The sequence below is a fragment of the Sardina pilchardus genome, chromosome 1 (assembly GCF_963854185.1).
Source record: "Sardina pilchardus chromosome 1, fSarPil1.1, whole genome shotgun sequence".
NCBI classification, from domain to species: Eukaryota; Metazoa; Chordata; class Actinopteri; order Clupeiformes; family Clupeidae; genus Sardina; species Sardina pilchardus.
In genome coordinates, this window is record NC_084994.1 from 46,060,667 (window position 1) to 46,079,971 (window position 19,305).

The following is a 19,305-nucleotide window of genomic DNA, read 5'->3' on the forward strand; positions in this document are numbered from 1 at the left end:
TGAGATTAGATTTTAACACCTACATGTAGTTTACTTTCCTTCTTTATTTACATGTCGTCACATAATAAAGTAAACACTGACATCTAGCGAACACAGTTGAATATGAACATGCACATACTTGACATAAGGTCAGTGCTCACTGCCAGCATAGACAGAACACTAGAATTTCAGGTATTCATTTTAATACTTCTACATTTTAACTTACAAGGCATTTGAGATTGTGATCTGATACGACCACCACAGAGTACTATATATACCAGACATATTGAACTGATCAAAACATAAAAAAAAAAATGGAAAATGAAACCAAACTGCTATTCCATTGGTTTACGGACATAACTCCACTACAAGTAGTAGAATATAATTCAGTTAAGGCATACATTTGCACTACATTACTCAAATAAGCTCAAATAAAAATGATTTATCCATGTAAATCCAATTAACCATTATAACTCATCAGACACAGCTGTGTGGTCAATAAAAAATGTCAAGTGACATGTATAAACCTTTACAGAGGCTGTTAGAAAACTATAAATTTATTTACATCTTTCAAATATTACAGATTTATTTTCCCAATGATTACAATACAATATTTAAAAAAAAAAGAAAGAAAGAAAGAAAGAAAGTGTCTCTATCAGTGGAAGCATAGGATTCACATTCATTTTTGTTGTACTTTAACGGTGGTCCTAAGTCATTTCTTTACCTTGATGAAAGGACAAATCAAGGAGCAGCACTAACATGCCCCTGAATTGACACTGCAAAACCACCTTCAGGAAAACCATTATGATTGCATTCCTTTGAGAGCATGTTTCCATTGCCTTGATTCCATTAAACATATGATATTCTTGATATTCAATTAACTTTGTTTTGTATTCTACTGAACTGGTTAAAGTTCATAGCCTTGAAACATGCAGAGTTTAGTGAAAATATTGAGAGGGCATTGGTTCACATTCTCAATCATGCCTGACACATCCAACTCTCTTCTTTTCTACAGAAAGTTCCCTACCACTTTACCGATCGTGTATGTAACTTACCTAACTTACCTCATGAAATCTATCTTTCAGGAGTAACAATCATCTTGGCAAACGACTTTATGCGTATATACTTTTGACAATAGATTTGTCAACCCGCCAAGCCAATTTATCATGCTTTACACCATATTAAAGATCTAAAAGGTCTTATTTGTATATCTAAAGCATGTTGATTAAAATTTCAATTATTTTTTCCCAAAAAGGTTAGATAAACTGATGTAAGTACCAGTGATGATTGAAGTTAGTGTATAGTGTACTGTAGCTTGTGACCGCTTACGTGCTCTCCCTAGCAGCACTTCTAGCTATGGGTCTAGACCCCACTGTCCCTTAGCTACCAGACTATATTAGAAATTATATGACCAAGGCCCTGCGCCTGTTTGATTGAGTGCAGACTCCCCTTTCTCAGGAGAGAAATGTTTCACCTCCATCTTGGGGTTGGTGGTGCTGACTGTGTAAGTGAGTGGCCCGGTGAAGTCCTCCACACACACACACACACATACATACATACGTGCACACAAACACGCGCACGCACACACACACACACACACAGGCACACAGCTCACAGTTTGGACTGCAGAGGCTTCAGATACTTGTGGTAGGACTGGTGCACCTGGAGAGGGGAAGAACACAGATGACATTGACAAAAATACACAGAAAGTTGTGAACTATTCGGAAGCAATTGCCTTTTGCATTCTGGTACGAGTCTGTGCTAAAATTCTTTTTTGATTGCAATACTGAATAGCCAAAAGCCATGACTGAAGACAACAATACTTTGTTATACTTTGCATTTACAAAGAGCCACGCAATGATGGTTCACTCTATAGTTCCCCCAGCTAATGATGGTTCACTCCATAGTTCCCCAGCTAATGATGGTTTACTCCATAGTTCCCCAGCTAATGATGGTTCACTCCATAGTTCCCCAGCTAATGATGGTTCACTTCACTGTTCCCCAGCTAATGATGGTTTACTCCATAGTTCCCCAGCTAATGATGGTTCACTCCATAGTTCCCCAGCTAATGATGGTTCACTTCACTCTATAGTTCCCCAGCTAATGATGGTTCACTCTATAGTTCCCCAGCTAATGATGGTTCACTCTACAGTTCCCCAGCTAATGATGGTTCACTCTACAGTTCCCCAGCTAATGATGGTTCACTCTACAGTTCCCCAGCTAATGATGGTTCACTCTACAGTTCCCCAGCTAATGATGGTTCACTCTACAGTTCCCCAGCTACCTCTGTGCGGTTGAGTGGAGACTTGCGGGCCCAGTCGAACATGTGCTCGTAGACGTTGCCGTCGTAGCGACCCAGCACGGAGTTGAGCATCTCGTCGCAGTAGTCGAAGGCGTCCACCAGCGCCACGGCGTTGGGCCGCACCTGGGCCAGGATGTCCTTCAGGCGCTGGGAGACGCTGGACAGCTGAGGGATGGTCAGCAGACCAGCCTGCAGGGGCAGCAGAGGAGAGAGGAGCTCAGGAGGGGCAGTAGAGAGGGGACAGAACCCACAGGGTCAGGGCAGTAGAGGGGGGGTAGAACCCACAGGGTCAGGGTAATAGAGAGGGGGTAGCACCACAGGGTCAGGGCAATAGAGGGGGGGTAGCACCACAGGGTCAGGGCAGTAGAGGGGGGGGGGGGTAGCACCACAGGGTCAGGGCAGTAGAGGGGGGGGGGGTAGTACCCACAGAGTCAGGGCAATAGAGGGGGGGGTAGCACCACAGGGTCAGGGCAATAGAGGGGGGGTAGCACCACAGGGTCAGGGCAATAGAGGGGGGGTAGCACCACAGGGTCAGGGCAGTAGAGGGGGGGTAGCACCACAGGGTCAGGGCAGTAGAGGGGGGGTAGAACCCACAGGGTCAGGGTAATAGAGAGGGGGTAGCACCACAGGGTCAGGGCAATAGAGGGGGGGTAGCACCACAGGGTCAGGGCAGTAGAGGGGGGGGGTAGCACCACAGGGTCAGGGCAGTAGAGGGGGGGGGGGTAGTACCCACAGAGTCAGGGCAATAGAGGGGGGGGTAGCACCACAGGGTCAGGGCAATAGAGGGGGGGTAGCACCACAGGGTCAGGGCAATAGAGAGGGGGGGTAGTACCCACAGGGTCAGGGCAATAGAGGGGGGGTAGCACCACAGGGTCAGGGCAATAGAGAGGGGGGTAGTACCCACAGGGTCAGGGCAGTAGAGAGGGGGCAGTAGAGAGGGGGGTAGCACCCACAGAGTCAGGGCAATAGAGAGGGGTAGTACCCACAGGGTCCCAAATGCAAAGTGCCAGACAGCTTATGTGTACCCTCATGCCGAATCTGGTACATGAGCATATTTCCAAAGTTTTGTCACAAGGATTTGTAAAAACACACAGGTATGTGTGTGACAGTCCAGTCGATGGGACACTAGGGCATATTTTGAAAGCAGTGCAAGTGGAATCGGTACCTAAAACATACTGTTAGGACTTTCTATTCTTGGTGGATTGAAATAGCTATTTGTGAACTTCACTGCCACCAGGCCAATACTGTGAATGAAAAGCAGCTGTCTCAATATGGGAGAGAGAGTGCACACACCACCCCTGTGACGTGATGTCTGACTCCATTTAATTACAGAAGTCAATCATTTTACAATAACATTGCTACACGACGAGTGAGGAGACGGATGAATTAAATATTATTCTTGTTTTCTGGTGACTATATACACGACTATCTGAAGTGTGGAGAGACACACTACATTTGGATTCCTCCAACATTTCACAACAACAAAAACAGGAACAAAACTGTGGTAAACAGATGCAAGTAATCAAAAAACAGGAACATGACTCACACCCTTGGATCAGCTGAACAATAATAGTTATTCAGCTAAATTTAGATATTACACAACACAACATGGTTTTGATAAATACTAAATAGCCATTGCAATCAAACACTGAACCACATACTACTACATAATATCACAATGTAGACGCATACCAAGGCTTTGTTGAAAACTCATACTGGCTTGTGTGTGTGTGTGTGTGTGTGTGTGTGTGTGTGTGTGTGTGTGTGTGTGTGTGTGTGTGTGTGTGTGTGTGTGTGTGTCTTATTTTATAGTGTTGCAGAGCCAACCGGGTATTATCAGTGTGGGCCGCGGCGCTCTGCCCCTCTGTGACGGCCGGGGCCCACCTGTGCGGGAGCGTTACCTGCAGGAAGTCTCCGGAGTTCTGGGCGACGCCGTGCAGGGCGTAGAGCAGCGCCAGCGTGCTGAGGACCGAGTGCACCGCCGTGTCCCCCACCTCCGCCAGCTTGGCAGCGAACAGCTTCACCACCACGTAGTGGCAGTGGGCCTGGGGGGGTTACAGTATACACACTTATCAGTTATGTTAGTGGAGATCATGGCAGTTAAATCAAGCAGTTTATAGTTCACAGTGCAATCAATACGTTTGTGCAACAGTGCAATGGATCAATGTATTGTTTATAGTGCAGTGTCACCATTCAATATGGTCTCTCAATTCTATTTATTCTATAGATTCTAGATTCTAGACATAAATGTATTCTTCCATGTAGGCCTCAGCAGTTGTGTTTTCCTCTTCTCTGTTGTTTGCCATCACTTGTGAGATGCTGATTGCTGGGGCTCATTACACGTTAAGTCACCTGTACAGAACACATTAACAGTGTAGTAGTAATGGAGGCTGCGTACGTCAGAGGCGCGGACGAGGTCGATGGAGGAGTTGTTCCAGGCGTCCTCAGGGCTCTTGCTCTTCTGCAGCTCCCCCTGCAGGCTCTTGGCTGCAACTTCCACCAGCCTGTCACACGGAGCATGACAAAACCATATCAGGAACACATTACAGTATTACATTACAGTACAAACATTATTGAGAGCAGACAACCTCCTCTAGGCCCACTTGTTACAACACTTTCAGCTAATTCGAGTGAATTAGACATTAGAACATTGGACATAGTTCTTTCTGATCAAAAGTGAAAGGGTGGTATGAATTAATGATTAAGTGGCAGACTTCTGACTTCCTGTTTACCAACCCATACTTGTCATTAGTCACCATGGGAGCCACACTTCCTGCTGTCAGGGCCAGAGGGTACAGATAAGAACGGTCACTGTGGTCATTATACTGTGCGTACTTGGCAGCGCGTAGCTTGTAGGCCTCCACCAGGCTGGCCAGGTCGTTGATGTTGACCACGGTGGGGCGGGAGGACACGGACTGGGCCTGCAGACGCTGCTGCGCCTCGTTCAGGTAGGACACGATGCCCGTCAGCTGCTCACCTTTACTCGCCTGCCTGTAGCTCTTCACCAGGTACCTATGAGGGAGGGAGGGAGGGAGGGAGGGAGAGTTTGTCACCAGCACATTACCGAGCCATGGCAATAGGGGCATTCAAATTGATGTAGCCGTGATAGATTCTGAGATTCTGATGCGCTTTCAAACCGGATTTGTGCATACGCATTGGTTGAAAAACTTATCAAGATCTCAGATACGATCGCGCTATGCAGTCATCTTAAAACAGCTGCAGGCGACTACATCAAGTTGAATCCCCACTATTGCCATCCCAATGTGCTAGCATGAACGTGCTGTGATTGGTTAATGACGTTAATACATGATCTGCAATTGGTCACTGAATGTTTGAGAAACAGGCACCCGATGACACAGACTTGTGGTGCCTGACGTGAGCACTGATTGGAGTGTGTGCTGCACATGTGAGTGTGTGAGGTCAGCTGAGGGGGGCGGAGCTAGCCGGGGCTCTGACCTGGCCGTCTGCAGCATCATGACCGTGTTCTCGCCCTCGTACGTGCAGGTGGGCGTGAAGGTGACGTAGATGTCGGGCAGGCTGCTGCAGTGCGAGTAGCCGTGGCCGCCGCACGACATGCGGCACACCTCGATGCCCGAGTTGGCCACCCAGGTGGTGAAGGCCTTCAGGCCCGCAGAGAGGGCGTGCAGCTGTGGGGGACGAGGGCAAAGGGAGGGAACAGGGTGGTGGGGTTAGCCAAGTAAACACAAATAACAAATAACAAGGCTTCACAGGACCCTTTCCACAGGTGTATCAAATCAAGCACCTTGATTATCAATGTAGACTGCATGGTGCTTAATTAATACACCTGTGCAAAGGGACCTGATGAAACCCATGAATAGTATTTCAAGAGCAAAACAACAATATTTGGAACTCTACTCATTTAAACACCTTTATTTTAAACCATAAAACTATATGAAGATAAAATATGAATATCTGATTCATTATTGGTATCCATACATCACATTACAAACAAGAACCCTTAATAACTCTGAAGAATTGTGCCTTTCATCCATGACCAGATGATCACATGAGCCAGTGGCAATAAGCACGTAAGCCCAGGTCCCCGTGCCCACCTCAGGGAGCTCGCTGAAGTCGCCCTGGTTGATGTCCCCGGTGATGCGGTGGTAGGTCTCCCGCATGTACTGGCCCACGAAGTGGAAGGCGTAGGCCGTGGCCAGCAGGGGGAAGAGCTTGTACTGCTGCGTCTGGTAGTCCAGGATCTGAGGCTCCGGCTCACTGTTGGACACGGGCCACAATCAACAGGACCGTCACGACACACACACAGACACACACACAGAGACACACACACACAAACACACACAGAGACACCCACACACACAGACACACATACTGTACACACACAGAGACAAACACAGAGACACATACACACAAACACACACAGAGACACCCACACATGCACAGAGACACACAGTGCAACACTTGTGTGGGGGTGGGCACAATCATCCACAGAAAGGCCAAGTGAAGAATAATCAGGCCTTCAATCTAACACACACACAAACAAACAAACATACACACACCTATAACTACAAACACACCACGCCTACATCTACAAACACAGCACTGGGTTTCTGCCCAATGGAGCAACAATTCCACGAGTGATATGCTAGTGAGTTGTGAGTGAGTTGTTTGAAGTCTAATATCAGTTGATTAAAAACGAGCCGTGTCAGGTGAACACAGCTGGGCGCCTGGCTGGAACGAGAGACGCACGCGGACACACTGGGGCCCTTTGTGAGGGAGTGGCCACCGCACCGTCCAGTGGGCCGCCCTGCCGTCTGACCATCGCACGGGACAAAAGCGCCTCACAAGAGGGTGGCCTTGAGGCACACGGACTCAACGGAGGACGACAATGGACAGAGTGTCCAGTGACCAACCGAGCGAGCACATACAGTGTTGCGGTCAGCGTGGGCCTGGCTAGTTCTGCTTGCGGTTGGTGTGGAAGTGAAGGCCAGTGAAAGGAAGTGCTTTAGCGTCCGTGACAGCAGGCTGACTGGTGCCCTTTTGCACGTATGCACATTGCACACTCTGTGTGGAAATGTAGGCCAATGGATGTGACTCATTGGGAGTGAAAAATGTGTGCAAACAACGTCAACTGTTGTCATCAAAAGAACACTTCTGATGTCTGACTAAATGTCTTGTTGCAAAACTGAGTTTTATAAACGCACGTAATTATAAGTGTATGGGTGAGTGAGTATGTAGTGTATGTAACTACATTTTGCCTAAATACATTGTGTGTGTGTGTGTGTGTGTGTGTCATGTGCTGGTGAGAGTAAGTGTGGATGTTCATGAATGTACATGCATACAGAGTAAGTGTGTGTACTGTACATTTCTCTGTGCAGTTCACATCTACTGTACGCACACACTCTTCCAGTCTTCCAGAGAGTGTGCATGTGTGTGTGTGTGTGTGTGTGTGTGTGTCCACGTGGCCTCCACTCACCCGGGCCGTATCTCGGACTGGTGGCGGACGGAGCTGTAGCGGATGGCGATGGTGGAGGACTTGGCCAGCGCGCGGGACGACTCGCCCACGATCATGGAGCGGATGAACACCATGGTGCCGTACGTCAGCTTGGAGCTCGGGGGCTTGTGGTACGTCCCGTCCGGCTCCACCTGCAGGCCGGGGCAGGAACAAACACCGAACTCAGCAAAAGTCCAAACACACACACACGGTATCAGTGCATCACGCTTGGCTCTCTCGCACTGGAATGTGTAATTACTGTACTGTCTGGGCCACAGGTGAAAAGAGTTCATTTTGAGTTTAAAGAGTTCATTAGTTTAGAGTTAATTTCTAGCTCCAGGGGCTTATGGGTAACGTGGTATGGGATTGCGCAATCTCAGCAGTTCATGTGGCCTCTCCACCTCTACTCACCTTGGCATACTTCATGAGCATGTTATCGCGAGGAATGCGCACGTTATCCATCTTCAGGTAACCGTTGTCGACCTCATCGAAACCAAACTTGGGCCCAATATCTCCCACCGTAATGCCTGCAGTGTCAAGCACGAGGAATTCAATCATTTGGACCTATCGATTTCTTTACAGTGTATGAATGGCTTTCTGTAGTCAAATATATAGGTTTACACTTTCATTTCTCAGTCACAAACAAACAAAAAAAAGACACACATATACATACATACAAATAAACAAACAAATAAACAAACACATACACACCTGGAAGAGGCTTGTGTGTGCTCATCGAACGGATGGGGACGATGAAGGCATGGAGGCCATGGCAGGTGCCTTGGGTGTACAGCTGAGCCAGGACTATGGCGTGGTTGGACGTCTTACCCACTGAGCATAGAGACAGACACACACACACACACACACACACACACACACACACACACACACACACACACACACACACACACACACACACACACACACACACACACACACACACACACACACACACACACACACACACACACACACACACACACACACACAAGCACACAAGCACACAAGCACAGACACACAAGCACAGTTGTCAATGCTTTGATATGCAGGTGAGGTGGATTCCTCCGCAGGGCTTTGGCAGCTCAGTCAGCAGCTACAACTGAGCGTATTTGTGATGCTTACCATAATCAGATTATAGCCACTCACTGTATTCACACTCACTGGAGTAAAGGGTGAAGAAACGCTACCAAGCCCAAGATTCTTTACAATCACAACTCCATCACAAATATGCTGCCGCGTCCGCCTGGTTTTAGCAGCTGTGGGGGAAGTCCCCGTCACCTAGCGTGACACCTTGTCAGTAGCATAAGGTAGGTCATAGGTCAAAATGTCAGAGGTGAGCACTCACATCCTCCAGGCCACCATTTGATGGAGCTGATGGTTGGGCTGTTCATGACAAATTCTTGCGTGGAGGGGTCGTAGGTCGCGGTGGTCTCCAACCCTCGGATGAAGGTTCCTGGTGAGGGTTAAGGGGCAGGCACAGGGGACCGCCACCAGAGCAGACAAAGAGCAGGGAAAGCACATCAGCTTACATTGACATCCACCTTAATAAATTGTACTGGATTTGTAATAATTGGAAACAACTGAGTGGGACCACAGCGCATTCAGGTTGCTTTTAAACAATAATGTTATTTAAATAATTAATATTTAATGATCTATTCACTAAAGCTGAACAATGAGAAAAATGTGGCTAATAATAAGTGATAAATGTTACTACACCTCTTGTAGATATTTGACAGCAAGTGACACACAAGTCTCATGATAGCTACCCCAGTGGCTGAAAAAGGTGTGGCGTGCTCTAATGTTGTGCCGTGTTAAAAACGCTAAAGGTCAGACATTCTGCTCTACAATAACAACTCAGTGAGTTCGGCTATAGCTGGAGCTTCAGAAGCCGACATGGAACAGTGAGTGATTCATGAGCAGGCATGCACAGTTGGCATGGCTGGCAGCCAAGCACTGCACATGCCGACCAGAACACATTCCACCGAGGCGGAGGAAAGGGTTGGGGGGATGGGGCCTCAGGTTATGGTTAATTGAGGTTAGGAGGGTGAAAGCCTATTTATCTTACATGTAACCCTTCTTTCTGCCAGGGAACAACTTTTGAATTAAAAGACTTCAAATGTTTCTTCTCAAGTTGATATGTGGACATTCCATGATTCCTGTGGTTAACTTAAACAGACGTCCTCTCAGAGCGCTAGCTCTCAAGGACAACAATAGCCTATATGTCCTTCATTTGAACTCTACTGGTCTGGCCATGGGCCTGGGCATGCAGCTCCACCGTGAGGCCCCGAGAGGACAGTGCAGGTCAGAGCTCTCTCTCTCTCTCTCTCTCTCAAGACAGGAGGCGTTACCGTGGCCCATCTCGGTCTGGGCGTAGGTGCCAATGATCTCCAGGTTCCAGGCGGGCATGAAGAAGGTCTCCTGCTGCTCAGGCGTGGCCTGGTTGAGCAGGGTGGGCAGAAACATCCCCAGGTGCAGGTCCAGGGGTCCTGGGCCCCCGCGGTGCACACAGCTAAGGGTGAGTCAGGTGGGGGGGGAGGGAGGGAGGTCAGGGGTCAGGGGTCAGGTGAGATATTTTAGGGGTTGTGGGGGGCACAGGTGGAGGAGAGAATGGGGGATTGAAGACCAGAACATTTGAATGGATGTGTGTGTAAAAGGTGGAAGTTAGGTGATGGATGGGAATGGTGGGATGCATGCATGGATGGATGGATGGATAAATGGATGGATAGATGGATGGATAGATGGATGGATGGATGGATGGATGACCCAGAAAGAAGAGAAGAGAAAAAAACAAAGACAGCTTATGAGCCAGTCATGCAAGTTGATTGCTGAGCGCCAATTTAATTTTCAATTTTCAAAAGCACTTGATGTTCTTGCAAAAAAAAATTGCTTAATGTTCTTGCATAGTCTTTTGCAAATATCTTTCAAATACACTCCATCACGCAGGATTCAAACAACAATGAGGGCGCTGTGAATTTTATGGTGGAAGCCTTGGATCTCAACAGCCATGTTAGCATTACTCTTCATCAAACGCAGCCTTCATTTATATTAGCTTCGTTAATTCAAAGAATTATTCGGTAGCAATTTTCCACATCTCACAGCTGAGCTTTGAAGTCAAAGCTCCTCATGAACCTTACCAGAGCAATAACACAGGCCAATTGATATCATTGAAGCAAGGAAAGCTTGCAAGGGAAACGTAAACAAGGCAGAAAAACAACAAAACAATGCTGTGTGAAAGCAGATCCATGTGAGACTGGTGTGGCTCACAGATTGGCCTACATTTCCCCCATTGTGCATCTCCTCTATTCTCAAAACACAAAAAGTTCCACTGAGAAAGTGAAACGGGTTTCACAAAGCTTGTGGCTTTTTCAGGGGTTTCAGCAGGGAAGGAAAAAAAACATGGAATAAAAAGGCAAAACTTGATTAGCTACATATCAGAGATTAAGATCAAGGCCGAGATTCATTGCCAGGTCGATTCTTCATAGAGAAGGAAGGGTTTTGGGGAAAGAGCAAGTTTGTCATTGATTTCAGACTGGGCAATGATGGCAGGGCAAGGCATAGTATGGGCTTAGAAGAGGGGCATGAGGGCTTAGCAATCAAAATGCACACCGGCTCTGATTTAGAGGCTACTGTAGGTCAACACAGACTACCAGAGCAGAAGGGGTGCGTGGGAGGAGAGAGAGAGAGAGAGAGAGAAGCCGTTAACTGACTGAACGCCGCCTCATCCGCGGCTAGGTTTAACCGGCCATTCCCCGGCTAGGTCAGTGAGGACAAGAGGCGAGATATTCCAAAGCCACCTCGGTGTAGGCGTAAACATAAGAACTGGGTGTGAAGTTGAACAGTGACGTACAACAACATAGGCGTCGAAGTCTCGTGACACTAGCCTACTGTCATTCTCAAAACAGCGGTGCAGCTCTCTGTCAAGTTCTCTGCTCATCCGTTTGATATTTCTAGATCTTCTGACTAAGTTTACTCTACTTATCCAAACTGACGACATCACCACTGTCACTAGATATAAAGCAAACATTGATTTTCACTCGGTGCTATTCACTGACCGTAAAAAAGTGTCATTAGTAGCCTATGCAGTATGCACCTGTTCTATACAGTCTGGTATGCACTGTTGTTTGTGGCTAGCTAGACTTGCTAGCTCGATGTGACACAATATTGTAGCGCGGCTCGGATATGCTTGTGTTACGTTCATGCAAGGGGGAAATGTAGCCTACGGCTAAGATGGTTAAGCAGCCTGTTGTCAAAAGATAGTTGACGGTTACGCATTATATAGGTGTACTGGACTAGTTAGCTGATGTGTTGTGGGATAAGGGGTTTATGTTACGGGATGCCACCCATGTTGTGGGATATAGCCACGGGGATCTTAAACAGGCCACTTCCATGTAATGTCATTCCTCATATTCATCTGGTAATAAACATTTCCTAACAGAGTAATTCTTGCCTCGTCACAATATCAACTCTCCACTCATTCCGCTTGGACTATGCATTATACATTTCACTGCCTCACGTCTGCCAGGTTCCAAACTGTCTTCCTAACAGTTACAATCAGTATTTTTGTGATAACAACAAAACAGCTCTGCAAAGTTTAAACCAACGATGCTAATCGCGACTAGCGATTAGCCATTTAAAATGCAGAGCCTACCCTCATAAGGAGACCTCTCCAATTCAGAAAAATGCATTAAACTAAAATTAGACAACGTTGTTATGTTTCTTAAACCTTAGGGTGGGTATGATATAGGCCTAGCCTACATGCTTTAACGAAATACGTTGTCAATGGTTATTTGAGCAAGCTAGCCAAGGTCTAGCTAATTTATCCTGGCTGTAGATAAAGCAGGATAGGCTATGTTTTCCCAATATGTTAGCAATTAATAAATAAATGCTGAGATGTTTGGCGATTTAATTGCCATTGACATTTGAAAGAACAGTGTGCTAGATGGACCACAAGGACCAGTGTTAATATGTGAACAGTATGATGATGGTCTGACAGCTGTGCTCAGCATACAGTCAGTCAGCTGTTTGCTGATTTTAAGTCTTTCAGCAGTGTGTGCACAACTCTCGTTGTTGACAGCTCCGCCCATGTCTCAGCTAGCCGCCGCATAGCCGGCTCGCGTGCTCACTGCAGTCGCCCCGGCGATATGTGTACCCTCAGGGGAGGACAATTGGCAGCGTAAATCACCTCGGCGATTAGCCGGCTATCAGTGAGTACAGTCGGGACTAGCCGCCTAAAAGCCCGTGCATCGCCGGCTAGCTGTGCAGTCAGTAAACGGCTAGTAAACGGCTAGAGAGAGGCCTGGCTGGAGGACTGGAAGAGCCAAATGAGACGAAAGACACTTTGGATTCGGCTTTGTCTCCTTCACAAGTCTCTCACTCACACAAATAGCCACACTGGGACCTACTGCAATTGAGCAGAGCTAAAGGGAGCAGGGGTTTTGGTTAGTGTCAATTTACACAGTACTGCGGGGGTTTCATGAGCTCTAATGCCAGTGACAGGGAGCTGTCAAGCATCTACAAGAGAAGCAAATCAGGTACTTTTTCAGTGTCTACTACTAGTTAACTAACTAACTAACAGGGACTTGCCAGTCCTTCGCCTGGAGATTTACATTTAAGTTGCGTAACAACTCCACCACAACAGTACACATCTGGGAAGCACCTGCAACGACAGATTTACAACCAGTTGTGCTCTGCTGAGGATTAGAGCCGTAGATCTCCGAGGAGAGGACCGACTGTGGAGGGGGGGAGGGGGGGAGGGGGGCACGGTGCAGCTCGTGTGTGCGCGCGTGTGGTCCAAAAACACTCCCCAGCGGTTTCCCCTAGCGGGACTGACCGTGACCCATCTCAGTCTGAGCGTAGGTGCCAATGGCCTTGAAGGACTCGGCCAGCGGGAGCCACTTCTTGCGCTGCTGCGCGTCACACTGGCTCTGCAGCGTGGGCACGAACATGGCGTAGTGAAGACCCACCGCCTCGTGGTGCTCCCCTCTGAACGTACTAGCACACGGACACACATAGAAAATAAAAACACAGACACACACAGACATACATACACAGAGGCGGACATGCCAGTTCCAGAAAGTAAAAGTCCGGCCATATATTTTTTTATACCTGTGCACTTAACACAGGTGATCTCATTCATTATCTGATCTACCTGGCTGCTAATCGGGATGAGCTGGTTTATTAAATGGTTGGATCAACTACTTGGCAGGACTTTTACTTTCTGAACCCGGGATGTCCGCCTCTGTACATACATACATACATACATACTGTACCTACATTCACAAAATAGTATACACACAGGTGAAGTGACCTAGCCCTCACTACTAGTACAATCTAACAGCAACAAGGTCCTGTGGGAGTGCTATCACTATAGCTCACAACACAAATACATTTGGTGCAACACACTTATTACCTGTTCAATGTCTCCATAGTATAATAGCTGCATATCAAAATCAAAAGAAGCATATGACTTTTTTTTGTATACAGGAGTTATTGATGATCATTAGCCTTTTGCTATTGTGTACACACACACACACACACACACACACACACACACACACACACACACACACACAAATGGTTGACCAAGTGAGGCCTTTGACACAGTTACTGTACTTTGCACTGTGTGTCCTGTGGTGACCTAGTGGCGGGACACGTAAGAGCCTGTGCAATTTGCTTACATGGAACAGTGCCAGCACTCCGTAGGAAACAGCCTAAAGGGGTCTAGTTTGCTACACCCATTCCCAACACTTATCTTCCATGCTTCCACCACAAAATTCACAGGTCGCTAGAAGTTCAAGAATGCAAACACTGAGGAAATGAGGCGTATTGATATTGGCTTTGGAACTAAGAGGTGGTGTGGCACGTCACAAAACCAAGATAAATATTGAATAGGTCAATAAATCAAAATTACAAGGGAAGGGCTCAATGCAATGACAGTGAGGCAAAATGTTTCCAATGACATACAGTACAACCATTTCTTATCAAAGACCATAATGTCATAAAACGGTTGTTGTACCTCTTGTAATTATAAATCTCTTCAGGATCGGAGATGCCATATTCTCGGAGTTTCATGATCATCTGAGCACTCTTCCTCACCGCTGCCTCATACCGCTCACTCCGAGACAGAAAGTTGGGGTCTTCCTGCTGGAAATCTGGATCACTGATAACCATTGCTTCTGTAACATGCATTTCAAACACAGGTTCAGCACGCCTGTTCCTCCTGGATCACAAGCCCATTTTAACGTTAGCCATTTGGTTAAGGGTGAACTGTAATTGGTACATAACAACAACAACAACAATAGACAACACCACGCTGAGGATGAGTAGACCAACAGTTAAGTCTCATTACAGATTATCCTCTTAGAACACACCGGTTGAGGAACATGTAGGGATCATGCGAAATGGAGTGGGCCCAATGTGTAACATTTGAACGGTTTGAAGTGACAGAATTGAAATCGCACGATAATATTAACGTTAGCCCATAGTTTATAATTCATCATTAACGTTAACAATTCTAGATAGTAGTTGATATTATTTGCTTTATTTGACAACATCGTTGTTGTTAACCAATCTAAACAAACTTCGTATAAGGCTTCTCTGAACTTGGGGAGACTTCAGGACTGACCTATTTCTCTCCTTCGTCTGGTCTTCTCTTGACCACCGTCCAAAATGTACGTGAGAAGGTCTGGGTTGAACGTCGCATTTTCACGTTCTCTCTGAATGTCTGGATTCATAACGGCGTTAAAATGTCTTGACTCCGTGCCAGAGAAGAAATAAACAAGCCGTCTTCTTTCGCCACTTATTTATCGCATCCCAGGCTAATGTGTTAGCGGCTTAGATGCACTCTGTTACTACCACTAGGTTTTGTAACAATCGCAACTTCCTCAGTTGTTCAGATCACATGTATGTGACGTCTGGTCATGTGATCACTTCCATGCTCCCTCTGTAAGAGAATCAGGATATGGACTGACTGAATGGATATTTTTCATCAAAATGTGCAACATCTACTAGCCTATGCACTGATCAATTTGTTTAACTACCAATTTTCTTAAGGAATGAAATGCTTCCTGCTACTGCGGTTTATCATTTTCCTTGGGAAATTCAACCTGGTGTCATTGCAGAAGGAACATCTGTACGAACTTTTGGAAGGTAGGCCTAACAACATTATAGCCCACTATTCAAGAAGTTAGTTATTCTCAGTCGCTTTGGTACAGTTCTCAGATCAGAATTGAAATTCTCAAAACTATCGATCTTTACATTATTGTGTCACTTGTGCATAATAAAAAAGCAGTTTGTCAATTCTTTGAACAAGTTGCAAATGTGTTTGTACATCCATGGAAAATATTATGCACCATTATAGTAGTCTCACCCCCACAACATTTAGGCATTAGTTCATAGCATAAGTCTTTACATGCCAAATGGTTGAACAAGTTGTCAAATGAGAATTTGTGGCCCAAAAGGCAGGAGGTGTAGGAAGACTGCACTGTAATTCCTACAGCACTGTACTTTCCCTCAGGAGTTTGTCCATAGTCACATTTCTACTTTTGTTCTTTTGTCCTTTGCACTGTGCAGTGCTGTCTTTTTCTTTCTGTATCACAATGATATGGTCTGTCAACAAATTACAGTAAAAACCAGTAAAAGCATAAATGTGAATCTTGTCCAGTCTCTTGCAATCAAACTCCCACATACAGTATGCTGTAGGTGTAACCTACAATTTCCAAAAAAATTCATCAACATTTTAGCCATAGTTTAGATCCTTACATCCTTTCACAGTTCACCGTTCTGACAACATGACTAAGCCATTTGTCTTATCCGTACACAATGATGCAAGGACTTGTCATTCTGATGACACTGACATGTTCATTGACACATATTTAGTTTTGAGAGAGGAAGTAAGGATTTCGAGCAAGAAGCTGGCTGAGGTAATCCATGGTGTTTTGCTATTTATACAAATAGTTTTGATAAATGCACTTACCGTTTTGCAAATCTCAAGGATGATTCGAGAAATGTACCAAAGCGACTGAAAAAAACTGTAATATTACTGTTGTTTTATTCTTTCCTAAGTTAACCTAACCAATTCTGTTGAAATCCAATACCACAACCATTCATTCACTTACTATTTATTCCTGAAGTGATGCCTTGTGGTTTTACCTAGGCCTATGTTGTATCATCAGGTTGACATGTTACCAACCAGAGGAGTCAAAAGCCATTCTGTCCTCACATCATTCATCTATGAAGTACCAAGTCAGCGTTCGGACGTCATATGTTGAGCCTTTCAACCCCATATGTGGAGCACTATATATTGTCTTGGGAGAAATTGAAAACACAGAAGGTAAAATGAGAAAGTATATGGTATGATTGTTTTTTTGTTTTTTTTAAGCAGACACTTTTTGGCGACTTGCAATTGCAGTATTACAGTAATAATATTGCATTAGCATTAAGTAAAGTGAAGTCATACTGTATAGCCTAATGACTAAATACAACTGTTAGTGATAGACCAAAAATATAACCAAATAACGATAACTAGAAAAGCCTTCAGAGAGGGCAAACCTCCGCCAAGCAAACACATAACCGCCTCCTGCATCCAGACAGTGTTACAGATCACTCCCAAAATGTAATCGTTTTTTCCTTGGGTCATTTTAGACCTTCACTGAAAATTTCATCGAAATCCATCCATAACTTTTTTAGTTATCTTGCGGAAAAAAAAAACCCAGACAGACAGACAGATAGATAGACAGACAGACAGACAAACAATCCCCCATGAAAACAACTTCCTTGCCGGAGGTAATAATCATATTCAAACCACAGGTCTAGAATTGATTAGTTAGATAGCCTACAAATAGCCTGTACAGGTAAGCAGACGACAGTAATAAAACTATCCCTAGAGTAAAGACCAGTAGGTAAACCAAACCACATAGTAATCACAGAAGGAACTTGACCGTGACCTTTTACCTGTGTTAATGGATGGAAGGCTGGGTGAGAGGGATTGTAGAGCGGTATCGTGGAATATGCGAGTATTCCATATATATTATGTGAAGATCCTTTATGTGTGTGTCAGACTCATTTTGACAACAGTTTTGGCACAGGTTAGATTATTACATGCACACTGTTGCTCACTGTTGGCAATTGTCCCATGCACGATTTACACTCATCATGAGCAGCAACAGTAAAGCACCATTCAGACACATCATTTGTCTCCCATATTTTGGAAAGAAGTACAGCCCTTCTCAACTGAGCATTTTCACCAGGGGTGCATGGCTGCATGTTAGATATACAGGAAAATTGAGCAGCTGAAGTCTAACTCACTACATGTATACAAAGTATCTCAATGTATAGACGAATAAAAATCTTTGTATCCTTGTACGACACATAGGTGGCCTAAGGGGAACAATTTGGATTATGTTATTTGCTAGTAAACCTTTCCATCAGTGCTTGTCCCCTTTGATTTAGAACTAACATTTCAGAAAATTTTTCATGGTAATGGTAGAACAAACGTTCTACACACTCTCAACACTCAACACTCTCCTATGTAGCTAAGTTCCATTTATGAAATTATCTATAATCTGGCGCTCGGAACGCCTGGCATTGCAATATGTAACATTGTTCTTGGGGTACAGTGGGATCATGATCCCTTTTTGTCACTTGTAGATGACTTGTGGGACCTTGAATTTCCCCTTGGGGATCAATAAAGTATCTACTGTATCTATCTATATACTGTATCTATCTATATCTATCTATCAATCTAATCTATCTATCTATCTATCTATCTATCTATCTAGATAGATAGATCCCCTAAATGCTAAATGAGTACTGGGTACGTTGTAAATTAATGAAAATGGGAATTCCTATACCGTGTTACTTTAGAGCTCTTAAGACCCTCTGGGGCACTCTTGGCTGTTCCTACAGAGGGAAGCGGTGTGATGCTGCAGGCCCGTGTGATGAACTGTGTGGATGGAGTGGACTTGGCCCTGTTGCAGAAGGCCATCAACGAGCAACGGAGCTTCCTCCAAGAGAGGGAGGATGACAAGGGAAGCACCTCAGGCTGACTCAAGACTCAAACCGAACAGAGAGATAGATAGTAAAGCACTGGCACAAACGTCACATTAGCCTGTGCTCTACGTGGCTGGATAACACAGTGGCTGTGTGACTTTTTATATATCATCAAACTGTAACAAAGGCTCTGGTATTGTGGATATTTACAGTATTTGGCATATTGGAAATATGTTGAACTACCCCTGTATCTAACAGTAGTAGTTACTTTTGATGAAAGCATTTTTTATGTAGGCCTAGCCTACCTTTTGTCTATCAAGGAGACAATGTTACATTAAAGTGAGCTCTGGCTGTTCCAGATGGACTGAATTGTACCGACTGTGTACAGTACACACTGTATCAAAACTAACATGAAGTTGGTCAAGACCGTATTCTTCAAGAAAGAGATGTGCACAGCTTCCAGTGGAACGAACATATAAAGGACTATTAAAAAGCAAGCTTCATGGCAGTGCCATTGTCATTTTCTCTCTTACTGTCATGGGAAGAGTTTACTGGTATTAAA

The 19,305-nt window shown here is 45.3% G+C and overlaps 2 protein-coding genes across 4 annotated transcripts; one reads left to right on the top strand and one right to left on the bottom strand.

The window, feature by feature from the left end:
• Positions 1-24: 24 nt before the first annotated feature.
• On the bottom strand, positions 25-15,658 carry acox1 (acyl-CoA oxidase 1, palmitoyl). 2 transcript variants are annotated; one of them, XM_062546321.1, is made up of 14 exons: positions 15,379-15,658; positions 14,770-14,929; positions 10,103-10,263; positions 9,100-9,207; positions 8,466-8,585; positions 8,166-8,281; positions 7,737-7,906; positions 6,355-6,517; positions 5,738-5,928; positions 5,117-5,293; positions 4,680-4,785; positions 4,183-4,326; positions 2,264-2,470; positions 25-1,641 (listed from the first exon to the last, which is right to left on the bottom strand). In XM_062546321.1, the coding sequence occupies exons 1-14, from the start codon at positions 15,485-15,487 to the stop codon at positions 1,591-1,593; spliced, it is 1,983 nt and encodes a 660-aa protein (XP_062402305.1). In that variant the 5' UTR covers positions 15,488-15,658; the 3' UTR covers positions 25-1,590. The 2 variants fall into 2 exon arrangements, with proteins under 2 accessions (XP_062402305.1, XP_062402294.1); XM_062546310.1 differs by lacking the exon at positions 10,103-10,263 and adding an exon at positions 13,585-13,745.
• Positions 15,537-19,246, top strand: ten1 (TEN1 subunit of CST complex). 2 transcript variants are annotated; one of them, XM_062546332.1, is made up of 3 exons: positions 15,537-15,902; positions 16,909-17,085; positions 18,660-19,246. In XM_062546332.1, the coding sequence occupies exons 1-3, from the start codon at positions 15,809-15,811 to the stop codon at positions 18,797-18,799; spliced, it is 411 nt and encodes a 136-aa protein (XP_062402316.1). In that variant the 5' UTR covers positions 15,537-15,808; the 3' UTR covers positions 18,800-19,246. The 2 variants fall into 2 exon arrangements, with proteins under 2 accessions (XP_062402316.1, XP_062402326.1); XM_062546342.1 differs by having other exon boundaries at positions 16,928-17,085.
• The last annotated feature ends 59 nt before the right edge of the window (positions 19,247-19,305 follow it).

What these genes read in the sequence shown, in the direction of transcription:
- ten1 (XM_062546332.1), top strand. Translation starts at nt 15,809, where the DNA reads ATGAAATGCTTCCTGCTACTGCGGTTTATCATTTTCCTTGGGAAATTC. An exon ending in TCTGTACGAACTTTTGGAAG is followed by an intron (nt 15,903 to 16,908) that starts GTAGGCCTAACA and finishes GGTTTTACCTAG; the next exon opens with GCCTATGTTGTATCATCAGG. An exon ending in AGAAATTGAAAACACAGAAG is followed by an intron (nt 17,086 to 18,659) that starts GTAAAATGAGAA and finishes CTGTTCCTACAG; the next exon opens with AGGGAAGCGGTGTGATGCTG.
- acox1 (XM_062546321.1), bottom strand. Translation starts at nt 15,487, where the DNA reads ATGAATCCAGACATTCAGAGAGAACGTGAAAATGCGACGTTCAACCCA. An exon ending in ACTTCAGCGAGCTCCCTGAG is followed by an intron (nt 5,929 to 6,354) that starts GTGGGCACGGGG and finishes CGTCCCCCACAG; the next exon opens with CTGCACGCCCTCTCTGCGGG. An exon ending in ACCTCGTCCGCGCCTCTGAC is followed by an intron (nt 4,327 to 4,679) that starts GTACGCAGCCTC and finishes TAACCCCCCCAG; the next exon opens with GCCCACTGCCACTACGTGGT.